General features: G+C 44.2%; 1 protein-coding gene across 1 annotated transcript in view; it reads right to left on the bottom strand.

Annotated features, from left to right (window-relative positions):
• Positions 1-18,798, bottom strand: part of PTCD3 (pentatricopeptide repeat domain 3) — a 1,733,015-nt gene that overhangs the window by 252,784 nt on the left and 1,461,433 nt on the right. The window contains exon 20 of the mRNA XM_044063464.1: positions 8,392-8,433. Coding sequence (XP_043919399.1) covers positions 8,392-8,433 — 42 coding nt within the window. The remainder of the gene's footprint in view (positions 1-8,391; positions 8,434-18,798) is intronic.

The following is an 18,798-nucleotide window of genomic DNA, read 5'->3' as shown; positions in this document are numbered from 1 at the left end:
CGTCTGGCTTTGACTTTGTTGTTCTGCAAAAGAAGGAAGACCTGTTTGTGTATGTCTGCTATCTTGACTGTGTCTAGATTTGCGCCTATGAAAGTAATAACACGACAAGGCGACAAGACAGACTTTTCGTAGTTTATTGAAATGCCTAGTGCCTGACATGTGCGAAAGGTGTAGTCTCTGGCGAGGAGTAAAAGATGCTTGGTGGGGGCTGTAAGGAGCCAGTCGTCTAAATAAGGAAACACCTGGAATCCTTGACGTCTCAGATGAGAGGCTACCACTGCCATGCATTTGGTAAACACTCGGGGGGCTGCAGTGAGACCAAAGGGCAGGGCTCTGAATTGAAAATGACTGGTTCCCAGCCTGAAGCGGAGAAATCTCCTGGAGCGTCGATTCAACTTGATGTGATAGTACGCATCCTGGAGATCTATAGAGCACATCCAGCTGTCCCGCCCCAAAAGGGGAAGAATGGACTGCAGCATGACCATCCGGAACTTTGTTTTCTTGATAAACTTGTTCAAGTTGCTGAGATCCAAAATGGGTCTCCAGTCCCCTGTTTTCTTTGGAACCAAAAAGAATTTGGAGTAGGTTACGGATCCTATTTGGTCTGCTGGCACTGGTTGAATGGCTCTTTTTGCGAGCAGCTTTGTTGCCAGAAGTCTTAAACATGTACTCAATTGATGATTGACAGCACTAGTACATTTGCAGTCTTCTTATAATTTGTTAATTGGAGAAGTAAACTGGTCTGAGGACATTCTTCAGCATAACCCAAACCAAAAAGGCACTGTAAATTTACATAACAGTGAACATACAGAAATGCACAATTGTGACAAATGTACAAATATATTACACAGTAAAATGAAATGCTCAAATTAGTTTTAGTGATATGCATTTAACAATTTTAAAACAAAAAGCATTATAATACAATATTTAAAAGGGCTAGGAAGGAATCAGTCAAAGAAATAAAAAGGAAAGCCAGGGGAATACTACACAGAAAATATAAGGTTAAGGTTCTAGATAAGTAGTTTCAGGCAGAAAAGATAGCAAAGAAGGCTTAATAATTAAAATAAATAAATAAAAAGTTACCTTGAGAGGATTCCAAAACATGAGCTGGAAATTACTATATTAAAAGGTAGTAAAAACTCTGCACCCATGAACTACCACATAGGCGGTAGTCTACTTAACACCTAAAGTGTGATAAGAGACCTTGGGACACAGGTGGACAGTAGTCTCTCTCCTTAGATAATTACATCGCCACAGTAGTCAGGAAATCCTTCTACGTAGAACACCTTATCACAAAAGGTTTCTCATCTAGGAAAAAAGGGGTCATTGTTCCCCTCTACTAGTCACTCATTAGACCCATTATAGAGTACAATGCCCCTTTTGGTATGTACCTCACAAGACATCTACAACAACTGGAAAGGCCGCAGAAATACCTCACAAAGAGGATTACCGGCCTCAAACAGATGCCCTACGCAGACCATCTCAAAAAAACGCAGCTTTACCCCATCGCATATCACCTACTCAGAGGCGATCTCTGCCTAACACAAAGTTATGTCAAACCCCGAGCTTTTAGACATGCTCCACTTAAAGAAATCCCAATCCCTACGAGCTACACGCTCTAGGGACCTAAACCTTGCCACCACAATAAACAGAACATGCTGGAGGGATAGATTCCTGTCCTAGAGACTTCCCATACTCTGGAACAAACTACCTATCTATATCAAACAAAGCTCCTCATTAGCACTCCAAGAAAAATCTCGATGATTGGATGGGAGATAGGAAATTCACCTCGGGGATCACTTCTGTGGCTCTGCTCAACAGTGGTACAGGAAAATAATTTTCCTGGGTGGCGAAAGCCAGGGTACCTTTTGGCTAGGCTTATATAGGCCCTAGGGCCAATTACCTATGAACCTAGTAGGACAGTTTCTCTGTCAGTAAAGAATAGTTGTGTAAGAATTTACCATAACCTTAGACGTCCTTCTCTTCCATGTTGCAGTATTCATAACTGTAGGGAGGTTGCTGCCTGCAGCACAGGACATCCGGCCAGTATACCAAACTCCTAGGAGCAGGGGTGCATGCAATGTTTGATATCAGAGTCATAAACCAGCGTTGACCATAAAAGTGACATCTGCACATACCCACTTCAGAACAGACTGCCACATACAATAGTACCCCTGGTAAGCAAAGAAGAGGAAAAGGGGAAAGCTTTTCAGACCCACATGTGAGACCAGGCTAGAGGGTGCCTCATGGAGGCATGTGCCTGCTGATGAGGTTTTATTCATGAAGAGAGAGAGAGAGACAGACAGACAGAGATGTCTCATCAGGTAGACCAACAAGTAAACAGGGGGTAGGAGGGGGGACTGAATACTGCAACATGGAAGAGAAGGACATCTAAGGTTGTGGCAAGTTCGTACATAGCTATTCTATGTCCTTCTATTCTCATGTTGCAGTATTCATAACTGTAGGACGAGTACCAAAGCTTTTAGGTATGAGCCTGAGAGGAAGGATGAGGTCCCTGGTCTATGAGACTATGTAGGATAGAGCTATCAAATCCAATTCTGGCTCAAGAAACCAAATCTAGTTTATAATGCCTGGTAAAAGTATGGACTTATGACCAGGTAGCCACTTCTAGGATGGAAGCGTAGTCTACCCCTCTGAAAAAGCAGCTGCCCTGGTGGAATGAGCTCTCACATTTTCAGTTAGAACTTTCCCATGAAGGGAGTAACATGCAGAGATGGCCTTTGAAATCCACGAAGATAAAGTCTGTTTTGAGACAGTCTTCCCCAAGGCCCTTGGATGAAAGGAGACAAACAGCTGGTGAGACATTATAATGGGTTTGGTTTTGTCCAGGTATTATCAAAGTTGTCTGTGGACATCTAACAAATGTAGAGTTCTTTCAGAGGAATTCTGAGGTTGAGGGAAGAAGGTAGGAAGGTTAATGGTCTGATTCAAGGACAGCTCATTAACTACCTTAGGCATGGAGGAAGGGTTAGTCCTGAGTGAGATGCTGTTTTTATGGAAGATGAGGTAAGGAGGGATGGCCATCAGGGCTTGAATTTCTAATACCCGCCTGATGGATGTGAGGGCCACCAGCAGTACTGTTTTCCAGGTACATAGCTTTAGTGATGTTGAGTGAGCTGGCTCAAATGGAGGTAAGGTGAGTTTTTCATGGACAAAATGTAAGTCCCATGTAGGAGGAATTGGCTTACAAGGGGGTCTGATGTGAAGAACCCTTTTCAAAAAGAGCTTAACCTCTAACTTGGATGCCAAAGGAGGTACCAACGGAAGACAAGCGGAAATGGCAGACAAGTGGATCTTTACAGAATAGTACACCAGTCCTGAATGTAGAAGCTCACACAAGTAAGAAAGGACCATGGGTACAGGAATGAGCAAAGGGTCCTGGGTTTTTCTTTTGACACCACCTGGAGAATCTTTTCCATTTTGCCACATAATTTCTCCTGGTAGTAGTTTTCCTGGCCTCCTTCAGGACATTGAGTATGTCCTCTGAGTATAGGTGTCTGAAGGAGATCAGAACCCTATCACCCACAAACTGAGTCTGAGATTGATCACCTGAGGGTGTATTAGGGACCCCTGTCTTGTATGACTAGGTCGAAACAGTGGGGTAACCTGTGGTGATTGCCCTTGGCTAAAAGGTGAAGAAGGGGAAATCAATGCTGTCTTGGCGAAAAAGGAGTCACCAGCAGGATTTTTGGTTTGTCCCTCTGGATCTTCAGAAGGACCTTCCGATTCAGTGTGCAGGGCGGAAAGGCATAAAGATAGATACCCGCCCAAGAGAAAGAGAAGGCCACCACTTTCGAAACCTGGGGATGTGGATCCCTTGTACAAAACACAGGCCTCTGCCTGCTCTGGGAGGAGTCAAACAGATCTGCCTGAAGAATACTCCATTTATGTACAAGATCCGGGAACAACTCTCTGTAAAACATCCATTCATGAGACGGTCCAGAGGTTCTGCTGAGAGTATCTGACATTGTATTATCTGCTGAGGGACTGTACACTGCTTGCAGGTGGATATGGAGTGTTGGTGCTAGGGTCCAAATCTGTATGGCTAGGCTGAAAAAAGACAGTAAGACCTTGTCCCCCCTGCTTGTTTATGTACCACAAGACAGTCATATTGTCTGTGACTATTTTCAAGATGCCTGGTAGGAGGACTTGTTGGAAAATCTGTAATGCTAGGTAAAGGGCCCTCATCTCTGATACTGATGTGGTCCCTTTGCCTGAGTGGAGACAACTCTCCCTGCACCTTGCCTAGTCTGTGGTGGTACTGTAGAACTACCCCCCAACCCGGGCCTGAAGCATCTGTGAAGATTTGCTGTAAGGGTGGAGGTGCCCTGGTTGAGATTGACGGCTGCAATCCACCATTCCAGTTCTTTTTTCAGGCATTGTAGGAAATGGAGAGAGATATCCAGAGGGTGAGAATGTTGGTTCCAACAAGTCTTCAGTAGCCACTGGAACTTTCTCATATGTAGCCTTACCAGATGAAACATAGGTATCAAGGATGCCATGTGGTTCAGGGCTCTCAGGAATTCTCTGACTGATAATGTTTGAAGAGTGAGAAGATTTCTGAGGTAATGGGTGAGGTCTTTTATATTCTGGCAGGGAATAAAGGCTGCCATCTTGTTGGTTCTTATCCTGCACCCTAAGACGACTATGTCTTGTGTAGGGGGTCAGGTGGCACTTCTCCAGGTTCAGTGAACCCCCAAGTCTAACAATGTTTTGGTCACCAGGTGTAGGTGATGGTAAAGGGTATGACGGTCCTGGTGAAGTATTAGCAGGTTGTCTAGGTATGGGTATATTTGAATACCCTGTGTTCTACAGTCAGCAATCACCAGAGCTAGACACTTTGTGAACACCCAGGGAGCTGTGGAAAGCCCAAAAGGTAATGCAGAAAAGTTGAAAGTGCAAAGAACCTAATGATAAGCGTACGAATTTCCAGTAGTAGGGGTGAATGGGAATGTACAGGTAGGCATCCTTCAAATCCTGGGATACCATAAAGGCCTGGTGGGGAATAAGGGTTAAAAGCAGATGCAAGGTGACCATTTTGAAGGTCTGAACCTTGAGAAAAAGGTTAAGTATGGACAAGTCCAGAATTAGTCTTCAAGGACCACCTTTTCTTGGGACCAAAAACATCCTTGAGTGAAATTCCTTGTTTATTCTGCTATGGTGGTACCCTTTCTATGGTGCCCTGAGCCTGTAGTTGATCCAGCATAGAAGGAAAAAGATGAAGCTGGCTTGGAGAGGGTTGGGGTATGCCCTGGAAGGGGGGTAGTGTCCAAGTCATAAAGTAACCTTTTTGAATGATGGAGAGGACCCAGGGCTCTGAAGTGATCTTCCATCAGGAGGGGGGGGGGTAGGGAGAGGGTGAGGTGTAGGGATGGGGGGGTAGTGAGTTTGAATCACAGTGAAGGGGTTCTGTCCTGTTCAGGCTGCCTCCGAAAGGAAGTGGTGTTAGTGGAGGAAGGAGATCTAGAAGTGGAATGTTTCCTAGGTTGCCTCCATCTCTTAGCCTGTAGTGGAGCAGAATGAGATGACTGTCTCGTAACAAAGGTTGTTCTTTGATGGTAGCTCCTATGGTACCTAGAGACAGGTGAAACCAGTAAACCTTTTAAATTTTGCAAATCCTTTCTCTTTTCTTGTAGGGATTTGAGGAGCTCTGCATAAGCTTCAACGAAAAGTGCCTTACTATCTACTGGTGCATCCAATTTGGTTTGTACCTCCATAGGAAGGGGTGGGAGCCTTACCCAGGAATACTTCCTCAGGACTGAGCCTGAAGCTGTAGATTTTGAAGAGGCCTTCATCACATCATAACTGCACTTAGAGTGCCTAGTCACCTGCGAGGCAGTAGAGAGTAGGGGAGTTAAGTTGGGTCTTAGCAGGCGAGTATGGTACATCAGGTATGAGAGCTGAAGCCTTAGAAGGTGTCCAAAACAAACCTGGCTATATGGGTTTGATAATTTAGAGCTTTGATGGCAAGTGTGGAAGAGGTATAGACCTTTTTTCCTAGCCTATCCATAAACTTGCTGTCCTTGTCAGTGGGGAATACAGAGGGTGAAGGCAGCTGTCTAGAATATTTGTCAGCTGCTGAGACTGCTATGACTGCAGGGTCTGCGGGGGGGGGGGGGTTCTTGAACAGGTACTGTGTATTCTGAGGGACATTATAGAACCTGTTTGGAAGCTGGGGGCTGAGAGTCAAGGGCCTGTGAAGCAGCCAAAAATGCATCTTGAATGACTGGAAGAAATGGAGGGACTACAAATGGGGAGGGCTGATCCATTTGCAATAATTCAAAATACCTCTTTTTTGTTTCTGAAACATCTGAGGCCTGTCATTTGAAGTGTTCTCTCATGACAGAGAGGGTATCTCCAAAAGAAAATTCATCCTCTGGAGATTCAGGACTGATCAAGTCTTCTTCCTCAGGGGTAATGAAGTCCTTGGAGGATTCAATCTGAGAGCAGTAAGTAAGGGAATCTTCAGAGGAGGAGTATTCTTCCTCTGATTCTTATAGAGGAGCAGGAGAAGAGTGAGGTACCTGCAACTTGAGGGCCTGGAATGCCCTGAAGAGAGTATGGGAAAAAAATTACCATCCAGGTGCAGGTTGCTGTTCTGTATGTTTTGATTTCCGTTTCCTCTTCAGAGGAGTTGGAGGATGGGTCGATTTGGAAGTCGCCATATGGGAGGATGGCAGAGCATGAGTAGGCACCTTCGATGCCATGAGCTGTGGTTTCCCCTCACCATCAGGAGCTGATGGCTGATCTACTTCAGCAGACATACTCAGCGTTTCTGCCAAACCAGCTTCCAGTTCTAGCTGAGAAACAGATGTCCGATGGGACCCTGGGCTAAAATCTGCCTCATGAGTCTCACCGGACTCCTGAGGTGCAGCATGGGCGTCGGGCCTAACTTTTTAGGCCTTCTTCTGAGGGGGCTCGTCGTAAGTACCTTCCTCGCCCTCCATACCTAAAGCTAGATGCTGGAGTCTCTAGTTCTCTAGATAAAGTTTTAATGCAGCCAGACAGCTGCGAAGTGTTTTAGGCACAAACGATTTACAAATGGTCACAAGACGTATGGTCGTGGGCCTCCCCTAAACAGAATAAGTACTTATCATGCATGTCCTTGTATGGAATTTGTCTTCCAGAAGCACACTTCCCCTTTCTAGTTGACATGTACGTCTAAAAGGCTAAGGAATAGATAACACCCCCCCCCCCAAGGGTACTTATCTGTAGCAGATGGCTGAGTCAAACGAGCAAACTGCTTCCCGCAGCTGGTGATCCGAAGTCCGAAGATCACTGTGGCAGAAAAGTTCTGAAGTTGGTACGTGCAGACGTCACTTTTAAAGCCAACATCGGTTTATGGCTCTTGACATCAAATGATGCACGTACCCCTGCTACTAAGACTTTGGTATACTGGCCAGATGTCCAGTGCTGCAGGGAGTAACCTTCTTACAGTTATGAATACTGCAACATGAGAATAGAAGGATATCTGAAAGTGTTAAGGGACTAGTGAAGAAATGCAGCTGATCACCCACCTTTGCTATCCAGGTGCTACATTTAGATCACACAATTTCTCATCATACTGAAGCTGTTTTACACACAATACTGATCTACTCCCTTTCAAGGTCCAGTCTGTAACAAGATTATACACTGGACTATCTGATTCCAGTACTGCAACTCTATGGCACACTCAGCTACTGACTAAAACCACTGGCTAGCTGTTCAGCTGTCTAGAAACTAGTCTATCTGATACATTTTTTACATGAACTCTAAGTTGTACTGTATGCAAGTTGTACTTTACCACCAGGTATGACCTGAGGTTCTTGGACTACTTAACATTTACTTGTAGAAACTCCACTTTATTCACCAGATAACAAAAATTAAAACAAATTGGCAACAGGTTTGAGCGCTTTCATCTCTGAAGTGAGACTTCGTTTCTGATGAAGTCTCACTTCAGAGATGAAAGCGCTCAAACCTGTTGCCAATTTGTTTTAATTTTTGTTATCTGGTGAATAAAGTGGAGTTTCTACAAGTATTTAAGCCAGGTTCCTGCCATAATACGACACTTATGGATCTAGTTATCTGACTTTTTGCTGTTTTTTTACCTACTTAACATTTACCATTATTCCCTTCTTTTGTCTCCATCCCCACACTGCAAATTATTTATAATCTGCCCTGTTAATGCTGGGTGGAACTGTAGTAATTACACTTAAAATATTGCAGAGGTGAATTGTAGACTTTTTTTTAAGCACAATCTACATAACTTGAGGATTTTTTTTTCTTTAAAAACATACACAAGTTTAATTTATACTACACATAAATGTATTATAAAAACTACAGAGGTTGTTTGTCCACTAGAGTTGATTAAAAGAGCCTAAATTAACTTACCTAGGAAGACGGTTTTTTGCTTTGAACAAGTGAATCATTTTCCTGCACAGAAAAAAGATTAACATGTTAAGAAGCATGTATTACCTCTGACAATGGAGACAACTAAAGTTACCACCACCCTTGACATATTAAGTGCTCTACCAACATCAAGAATAATATAACAGTCAATCAGAACTTAATTTTTATTTCAGAACATCTCTGTCATCAAGACTCTCAACAAAAAATAAGAACTCAAAATCAGTACTTCAGAAAAACTATGCATATCAAACAACATGAAAAGCATTTACTAACCTGCAGCTAAGGCACAGAATGCTCATTTCTTTATAAAAATAGCAACAGGAGAAAGACTTCTAAACACCACCATGGCGACAATGCAGTTCTTAAGCTTCTGGTATTAAAATAAGATAATCCAGTAAGATAAAATATTTATTAACTAAACGAATATTTAACTCAAAGTACACAAAAGAAATAAAATGACATCAGATGAGCGCTTTCGGCTATTCAGCCTTCATCAGATCATAAAATGAATTACTACTTCACGTTTAAAAAGAAAACATAACCAATCATTTTTTTCATTTCTAACATCCTGATTGACTAACGACCAATGATTGTAGCTGAAATACTAATTCCCTATAGGAAGAGAAACAGAGATATCAACCAACCAAAGTGTCAAGCAGTACTCCAATTCACAAATTTCAATAATAAAAACGACAAAATTGTGGAAACATCATTGGTTCACAACAGCTATTGGACTAACCAATAGCGCTGTCTCCTCATCATATATGCAACCAATCAATCACTGTAAAACACATAATTTCAAATAGACCTTTCCCCATATCCCTGGTGCTGTCAAAAAATCCATAGAGGCTGCCATAAGGAGTGAACCTAAATCGCCAACTCCCCAAGGACCGTCTTAAGCAATTAAATAACAAAATTACACAAACAAATCCCTTCCACTAAAATATATATACATAATTATCACAATGATGGTGATTCTGCAAGTAATTATAACCATGGCTATTTTTAATTCAAAATGTATAAAAAACGTGTCTAATGGGCAAATGTATAGGTTCATAGGTAGGTACTAGGATACAATACAAGCCTAGCCAAAAAATGTACCCTGGCTTTCGCCACCCAAGAAAATTATTTTTCTATACCCCTGTCGAGCAGAGCCACAGAGGTGATCCCCGGGGTGACTTTCCCATTTCCCATCCAATCATCAAGATTTTTCTTGAAGAGTGCTAATGAGGAGCTCTGTCTGACATAGATAGGTAGTCTGTCCCAGAGTATGGGAAGTCTCTGGGACAGGAATCTATCCCTCCAGCATGTTCTGTTTATTGTGGTGACAAGGTTAAGGTCCCTAGAGCGTGTAGCTCGGAGGGATTGGGATTTCTTTAAGTGGAGCATGTCCAACAGCTCTGGGTTTGACATAGCTTTGTATGTTAGGCAGAGATCGCCCCTGAGTAGGCGATATGCGATGGAGTAAAGCTGTAGTTTTTTGAGACTGTCTGCATAGGGCATCTGTTTGAGGCCAGTAATCCTCTTTGTGAGGTATTTCTGTGGTCTTTCCAGTTGTTGTAGATGTCTTGTGAGGTACATACCAAAAGGGGCGTTGTACTCTATAATGGGTCTAATGAGTGATGAGTAGAGGAGAACAATGACCTTTTTTTTTCTGGATGAGAATCCTTTTGTGATGAGATGAGCCAAGTAGAAGGATTTCCTGACCACTGTGGCGATGTGATTATCAAAGGAGAGACTACTGTCCACCTGTGTCCCAAGGTCTCATCACATTTTCGGCATTAAGTAGACTACCAGCTATGTGGTAGTTCATGGGTACACAGTTTTTACCAAAGGGGATGACAATACACTTTTTGGCACTGAGCTTCAGGCCATGGCTTTGACACCAGGAATCTGTCTCAGTGAGGCCCTTTTGTAGTTTATCCACATCGTTAGGAGTTTCGATTATGGCTCCTAGTTTGCAGTCATCTGCAAACTTTGTTAATAAAGACCTTCTGTGTTGGCCTGCACTTCAGAGAAGTAGATACCAAACAGGAGAGGACCCAGGACTGAACCCTGTGGTACTACACTTGTCACTAGTCTGATGTCGGATTTGGAATCCGCTACTTTCACAGTGTGGGTTCTGTCCATGAGCCAGTTGGCAACCCATCTTATGACATAGGGATTTATACCTAGTTTAGTGAGCTTATCTATAATTCCAGAGTGGGGGATGGTGTCGAAAGCCTTGGCGAGATCTAGATAAGCTGTGTGAACCATTTTACCATCATCTATGGCTTTGGTGACTGCTTCAAAGAAGTCAATCAGGTTTAGGAGACATGATCTGCCTTTTACAAATCCAAACTGAGTAGGGTCCAGAGTTTGGAGATTACCAATGTCTTTGTTTATGAGTTCCATGATGATACGTTCCATGGCCTTGTAGACCAGGCTCGTCAGGCTAATGGGGCGGTAGTTCCTGGGGTCCGTCGTGGCTCCCCCTTTGTGGAGTGGGATAACTGTCGCGGTGCGCCATTCAGTGGGTACAAAGCCTGAGGTGAGGCTATGATTGAACATGGTAGGGTGCCAGTTCATTCTGTAGTTCGTGTAGAACGCAGCCTGGGATATTGTCAGGTCCCATGGATGCTGTGTTCTTGGCTTTGGAGAGTGTGTTTTTTTACCTGTGCAGCCATGATTATAGGAACTTTGCATTCTTCCGGTATAGAGATGGGCCCTCTAGGAGGTGAGAGGGGGGTAAAGTTAGCACTGAACCTATCTGCTAGGATGTTGGCAATATCAGTTGGTTCTGCATATTTAGTGCCATTATGCTGTAACTCAGAGCAGATCTGAGTGCTCCCATTTAGATTCTTGACATAGCTATAGAATGCTTTGTGGTTGTCTTTAGAGTCAGTGGCAATTTTGTTTTCGTAACTAGCTTTGGAGGATTTTATGAGGGATCTCAACTTCTTACTGAGGTTGACCAGGGAGTTCCTCCAGTCATGGGATTTTACTTTTTTTTGCAACAGTTTCTTTCTTCTGTTGTAGAGTTTGTTTATGGCAGAGGACCACCAGATTGGCTTCCTTTTTCTGGAGGATAACATCTTGGTTCTATTAGGGATAGCATGATCCACGCACTCGTGTAAGTGCTTATAAAGTGCATTTGTGTAGGATTCGGCAGTCATATCTCTATTGTCCGTCTGCATGGGTGTCATGAAGTTTGCCACTTCTGTCTTAAGAAGTGTGAAGTTAGCTTTTGAGAAGTTTTTTACGATGGTTTCCCTAATTGGGGCTGGGGGTGGGATGCGAATGTCTAGGCTGATTAGCTTGTGGTCGGATCTGACCAACGAGGAATTGACCTCTGGTGTGGAACACCGGTTTCCCATGTTGGTGATGACCAGGTCTAGGATATTGCTGCCCCTGGTGGGGGTGTGAATAAGTTGATCCAAGACATTGGAATTTATGAATTCTAGAAAACGTTGAGCAAAAAAATTGGTACACGAGTAGTTTTCACAGTTAATGGTGGGGTAGTTGAAATCGCCATTATTAGGGTGTTGGGTTGTACCCTAATACTTTCCAGTGTATCAAGAAATGAGGAGTGTGAATCCTGGGGCATGGTGGGGGGTCTGTAGCAAGCTACAATTTGGATTGCGGTCTTGCCCAGAGTTAGTTGTACTTGGACAATCTCGGATGCATTATGCTGTGCAACTAGCCTGGATGTGTGGATATCCTTAATGAATATGGACACGCCTCCGCCTTTAGTGCTTCTTTCTGGGTTAGGTGGCCGAAAGGTGTGGTATGAATTGAAGCCTGGTAATGCAGTGGTGCTCTCTTTAGCTTTGAACCAGGTCTCTGTCACTGCACAGATGTCAATGTTCTCCATTTTAAGGAGTGCCTCGAGTGAGTGCATTTTGAGGTTTAGACTTCTAGCATTGAGTAGCATTACCCTCAGACTTTGCTTGCTTGTACCGGTTACGGTGGTGAATTTGTCATTTGAACCTTGCCTAAAAAAGGCACTATAGGGGTGGCAGGAGTCTTAGCCAGTATCCGGAATCCTAAGGGCGACAGGTGCAGGCCATCTCTGGCAAAACATCGTGGACTGTCGATCATGTCGTCACAGGCAGACAAATACTGGATCCCCTTAGAATGACACCAGAAGCTTAGCCAAATGTTGAAGTCAAATCATTTTGTCCTTGTACTGTGGTATCATTCTGGGTGATGGCAGGATGCTACTCAGGGTTAGGGTTATACCTACCTGGGATACAAGATCGGAGAGCTCCTCCATGTCTCTTTTCATGTAGTCCAGGGAGGTACGTCTCAGGTCATTCACACCAACATGGAAAATGACAGTGTCATATTTGTACTTATTGTGGAGTGACCTGACTGCATGCATTATGTGGCAGATCCTGGCACCTGACAGGCAGCTGACAGTAACTTTCTCCTTGTTTAGTCTAGTGAGTGGAATATCAGTGTGCCTGACTATAGAGTCACCTATGACTAGAGTGTTGGGTACGTTGTTATGCCTTACGGGCTGTGGTTGAGCGGCACACTGAGTTTGTGGGCCATGTGTCATTTGGGTTGTGTTGTGGGCGGTGGAGTTTGCTTGCGTTTATGCTTTGGATGGCCCTGATGCTTGGGCAGGTTTTTATTGAGAGCCTCCGCGAATGTAGGTGTGTGGTTTGTGTTTCTATGTGTGTGTTTTGGTGGTGTGGGTTTTGAGGGACTATGTGATGAGTGTGGTGTGGTGCAAGTGTTTACCCTCTCCTCTTGACTGTCTAGTCCAGTTTTGGGTGAAGAGAGCTTTGCTTCCAGTTTGGCTATATAAGTGCATCTCTCACAGGTTGTAGTGTTGGGTGGTAGGAGGAGAGGGTTGTCTGTGAACATGAGGCAATTGCTGCATTGTCCCAAGATGCCCAGATTCATCAGGTAGACAGGAGAAATCACTGGGAGCTGACCCTTAGACATGCCTGGATAAGTGCTTATTTATCAAGTACTAAAAACTGCTTTCCACTAGACAAGTGAGGAAAGTTGAGTGCTGTAGTAATTTGCAGCTTATGTAGTGCTTACAATGAGTTCTGAACAAGTGCTGAGTTCAAAGAACCAGATTTGAGTGCTGAAACTAGAAAAAGTACAGTTTTGTACCTACCATAAATGTAGATGTCCGAATTGGATAGCATCTGCAGTCATAACAACTGGGTTGTCCTGTCGTCAGGCAGCCCTTCAGTCGGCCGGATTCCAAAGTCCGGGTCCGGCTTCGGCTGATGTCGCACTTCACCCGACGTCATCTCTGTTGGTCTTGGTATAAAGCATCAGCCGACGCCATTTTCTTCAGTGTTTCTTGCCCCAGATGCCAGAAGCCCTATAGAAGGCTAAAAATTTTGGATAGATGCCAATGTTTCCAAAAGATAGAGGTGAACACAAAAATAAGCATGTATGTACATAAATACAAACAAATACACCATGAAAGAAATCCCCCCACTAGCTAGCTATTAGAAGGGTAAACACCCTAGGAGTACCACAGAGGGGAAGGAGGGAGGGTAATCCTGACTGCAGATGCTATCCAATTCGGACATCTACATTTATGGTAGGTACAAAACTGTACTATGTCCTTCATGGATGCATCTGCAGTCATAACAACTGGGTAGAATACCATAGCCAACTAGGGGAGGAGGATAAAAGTAGATTATGGTGTATTTAGGATCCCTTGCAGAACAGCAGTGGCAAACCCTGTTCGGGATCTGGAATATAGAGGTAAGTTATAATGCTTGGCAAATGTATGCACGGAGGTCCAAGTAGCCGCCTCAATAATGTCTTTGGTAGCCACTCCTCGTAAGAATGCTGTGGTAGTGGCTGTTGCCCTTGTAGAATGAGGTCTTATGTTCTGTGGAATTTGTTTTCCATGGAAGGAGTAATAGAATCGTATGCAATTTCCTATCCATTTGGAGATTGTCTGTTTGGAAATAGCTTTTCCTTCCCTTCCTGTTGCATAGGCTACGAAAAGTTGGTCAGTCTTTCTGCTATTTTTGTTCTGTCCAAGTAGTAGCGTAGCTGTCTATGTACATCCAAGGTATGCAGTATTCTTTCCCCTCTGTTTTGTGGGTTGGGAAAGAAGGTAGGTAGGTGGATTGCCTGGTTTAAAGACACTCTGGATACCACCTTAGGCATAAATGTAGGATTAGTCCTCATGGACACTCTATCTTGGTGGAAGATTAGAAAGGGTTGCACTGCCATTAAGGCCTGTAGTTCTGAAACCCTCCTTGCTGAAGTAATTGCCAGTAGGAAAGCAGTTTTCCATGACAGGTGTTGTAGGTCTGCTGTTGCTGCTGGTTCAAAAGGTGATAGTGTCAATTTTTCTAGCACAAAGTTCAAGTCCCAAGCTGGCAATGGTGGTTTCCTTGGAGGTTTTACATTCTTGATTCCTCTGAGGAACTGCCTGAGCAAAGGGTGTGAAAAAACAGGTGGATCAAAGCTGTATTCTGCTGAAATAGCTGATGCATGAATCTTGATGGAGGAGTAGGACAGGCCTGAATGAAGTAGCTCGGCCAGATACTCCAGAATGTTAGGAATATCTATGTTTGATACATCTTTTCCTCTTTCAGAACTCCAGATGACAAACCTTTTCCATTTCCCAGCATAATTCCTTCTAGTTGAAGGCCTGCGTGCTTCAAGAATAATGTCTTTAACTCTTTGTGAAAGTTCTGTATTAGCAGCTGCTATGTGATGTTCCATGCAGTCAGTTGCAGCGTTTTTAGGTTTGGATGCATGGTGCTGAAGTTGTTCTGGGTTAGCATCAAAGGCATCAGTGGTATTGGCCACATATTGTTCGAGACATGCTCCTCAGCAGTGGGTACCAATGCTGTCTTGGCCAGTTTGGAGCTATCAGGATTATCCTTGGACGTTCCTCCTTGATTTTTAGTAGTACTTTGTGTATCAAGGGAAGAGGTGGGAATGCATATGCTGTTAGGCCTTTCCAGCTGAAGGAGAGCGAGTCCACTTTCCATGCTAGTGGGTGGAATGTCCTTGTGCAGAATTTTTGAGCGGGTGATTGAAAGGTGATGCGAATAGATCTATCTGAGGCATTCCCCATTTCTTCGAGATGGTCTTGAAGATATCCGGGTGCAGGTGCCATTCGTGGGCATCCGATGTGGTCCTGCTTAACATATCTGCTAGAGAGTTTTCTTTTCCTGGCACAAATATTGCCTGTAACTGGATGTTGTAGCTGAGTGCCAGGGTCCACAGCTCCAAAGTCATTCTGCATAGGGCGTAAGAATGAGTGCCTCCCTGTTTGTTGATGTACCACATGACTGTGGTGTTGTCTGTCCTTATCATCAAGTGGTCCTCCTTGAGAAATGGTCTGAACTTTTGGATTGCCAGTGTTACTGCCAGCATTTCTTTTAGGTTGATGTGCAGGTGAAGTTGGTCCTGTGTCCACAATCCTTGTACGCATTTGTCCAGCATATGCGCCCCATCCTAGGTCTGAAGCATCTGTTGTGATGGTCTGGCTTGCTTGACCCTTGCGAAAGGGCAGGCCTGGGTTTGACTGGCATGCCTGAGCCCACCATAGGAACTCCTGTTTTAAGCATGGTATTAATGGGATTTCCGTTTCTAGGCTGTGTCTGTGTTGGGACCATAAATTCTTTAGGTACCACTGTAGTTTTCTCATATGTAGTCTGGCAAATGGAACCAAGATTATGCATGATGCCATGAAACCCAAGGCCTGCAGTACCTTCCTTGCTGTTAACTTGTTCAGTTTTGTTAATGCCAAGAAGTAAAGAGGGAGCTCTTTTTGTTTTTCTGTAGTTAGGAATGCCATTTGTCTTACTGTGTCCAATTCCGCTCCCAGGAAAGTCCTTGTCTGGGATGGTATCAGTCTTGACTTTTGTAAATTGACTGTGTATCCCAGTGTTTGAAGCAAGTAAATGACCCTTTGTAAATCTGTTGTCAGCTTGCTTTTGTTGTCTCCTTGTATCAGGCAGTCATCCAGGTATGGATAAATTTGAATTCCTGTAGTCTGCAATGGGCGATTACTGATGCCAGGCATTTTGTGAATACTCTGGGCGCAGTAGATAAGCCAAAGGGCAATGCTGAGAATTGATAGTGCTCTGATCCTGCAAGAAATCTGAGGTATCTTCTGCAGATTGGTCGAATGGGGACGTGCAGGTATGCCTCCTTGAGATCTAGAGTTACCAGCCAACACTCCTTGCCCAGCATGGGAAGAAGTTGCTGTAGGGTCAGCATTTTGAATTTTGGGACAATGATGTAAGTATTCAGGGTGGACAGGTCTAGAATTGGTCTCCAACTTTTTTCCTTTCTTGGAACTAGGAATAGTCTGGAGTAGAACCCCCTTCCTTGCTCTGCTGTTGGCACTTTCTCCACAGCTCTCATGTTTGCTAACTCCATTATCTGTTGTAGAGCCTCTGTCTTTTGATTTGGAGGTAGATTTGGCATTCCTCTTTTGTCTGGTAAAGTGTGGAAGTGGAACCGGTAACCTTGATCTATGGTTCGTAAAATCCACTTGTCCTTTGTTATGTGGTGCCAGTTTTTTGAAAATAAGGTTAGCTTTCCGCCTAGAGGAGCTGCTATCTGTTCCCTGGTAGGCGGGTTTAGGATTAAGTCACTGTGGCTGTGTTGATGTAGTGGCAGGTGTTGAGTCTGTGCCTCTGTTGTTACCTTGCCACTGTCGTCCTCTGTAGGCACCTCCTCTGGATTGGTTTCTGCCTCTGGAACGTCTATTCCTGCCCCTTTGAGGTCTTGTGGAGTCAGGAAAGGACCAATTTTGGCAGGCCAGTTCCTGCTAAACCTTGGGGTTGAACCTGCAAGAAATCTTTAACTGTCTGGACTGATTTTGCCTTTTCTTCCATTTTCTTCATAACCTGCTGGGCAGGTGTACCAAACAAACTTGTTTTATCCATAGGAGCATCTAGCAATTTAGATTTAACATGATCCGGTAAAGCTTGCTCCTTTAGCCATGCATGCCTTCTAATTACAGTGCCAGTCATGGCTGATCTAAATGAAGCCTCCAGTGCATCATAGCCACATTTTAAAGAGTGGTTACTAACTTGCTGTATGTTATTTACCATTTCTAATACATATTTCTTATCAAGAGATTCATCAGTGGTTAGCTTTTTAGTTAACTGATCAAGCATAAACTCTTGGTATTGTATCATGTGAAACTGACAGTTTAAAGCTCTAGCTGAGAGAGTGGCTGAAGTGTAAACCTTTTTACCCCATCTGTCTAATGACCTTGCTTCCCTTTCAGAAGGAACAGGGTTTTAGCTGTGGTCATGACTACTGCCTTGGGACCCTGGGAAATAGTTTGGGTCTGCAAGAGGGGCCTTGTAAAGGTGGTGATGAGTGTCTGGCACCCTGTTGAATTTGTCTGGCTTGGGACGGGCTGCGGGTAAAGAATCTGGAGCGGAGCAGGCATCATTGAAAGCATCATCCACCACAGAGAGAACAGGAGGTATAGCTAAGGGCCTGTGCTGTGGAAGGTGCAAAAGGTCCTAAGTCTTTTCCTGGAGTCTGAAAAATCCTGTTGCTGCCATTGGAACTGTTCTCGCATGGCATGCAAGGTTTCGCCAAAGGAGAATTCTTCTGGTGGGGAAGCAGCTGGAATGGATTCTTCAGCATCAGAATCTTCAAAATTGGAGAAAGGAGCCTCTGGCTGGTCAGTAATGTCTGATTCATCATCAGAATCATCAGAGGACACTGGCTCATGGGGCTCTGCCCTAGGTCTCTTCTCTGGGGGCTGAGAGGCCCTGTCTGGGTGAGATTGAGATCCTCTAATTAATGAAATTAAATCTTCTGCCAAAGTAAGCATTTGAGAACTGGAAGAGGGCCTGGTTGAGTGGGGTTTAACAGGCACTGTTTTAGTAGTCTTGGCTGCTTTAGCCCTGGCGAAGGCCTTAATGGACATGGCTGCTGGAGGCCTAGCAGCACCACGTGCTGGGGTAGAGACATCCAAGGGAATGGTGTCTGATAAGTCAGTGGTAAGCACCGTAGTGGATAAAATTTCTGAGGCCGATTCAAGAGTGTTAGCAGGGACCTCAGTTGTAGAGATAGATTCAGCTGTATTTTGATCAGTTTTCGCGGTTTCGGCCGAAACCGAGACACTCATGATTTGCTTAACCATGGTTTCGGCCGAAACCACGGACCCGAAAGTGTCGGTCTTTTCTTTGCGTTTTGGCAGAATCGTAGTCGGAGGATCCGGCGGCATAATGTACGCAAAATCAGAACCGAAAAACTGTTCTGCAAACTCCGACCGGCGTCTAAGCGTTAAGTCGGTTGAAAGAAGCACAGGACGAACAGGCGCTACGTCGTGGGCTGGGCCTAAGCAAGGCAGGCAGTAAGAGTGGAAATCTTTATGTGGTATTTGTTTCCCACAGGTTAAACAATTATTAACTTTTTCTGATCGGCTGT

The sequence above is a fragment of the Protopterus annectens genome, chromosome 2.part1, assembly GCF_019279795.1.
Source record: "Protopterus annectens isolate FY-2018-M chromosome 2.part1, PAN1.0, whole genome shotgun sequence".
NCBI lineage: Eukaryota > Metazoa > Chordata > Ceratodontiformes > Protopteridae > Protopterus > Protopterus annectens.
This window is presented reverse-complemented; position numbering and strand designations above follow the sequence as displayed.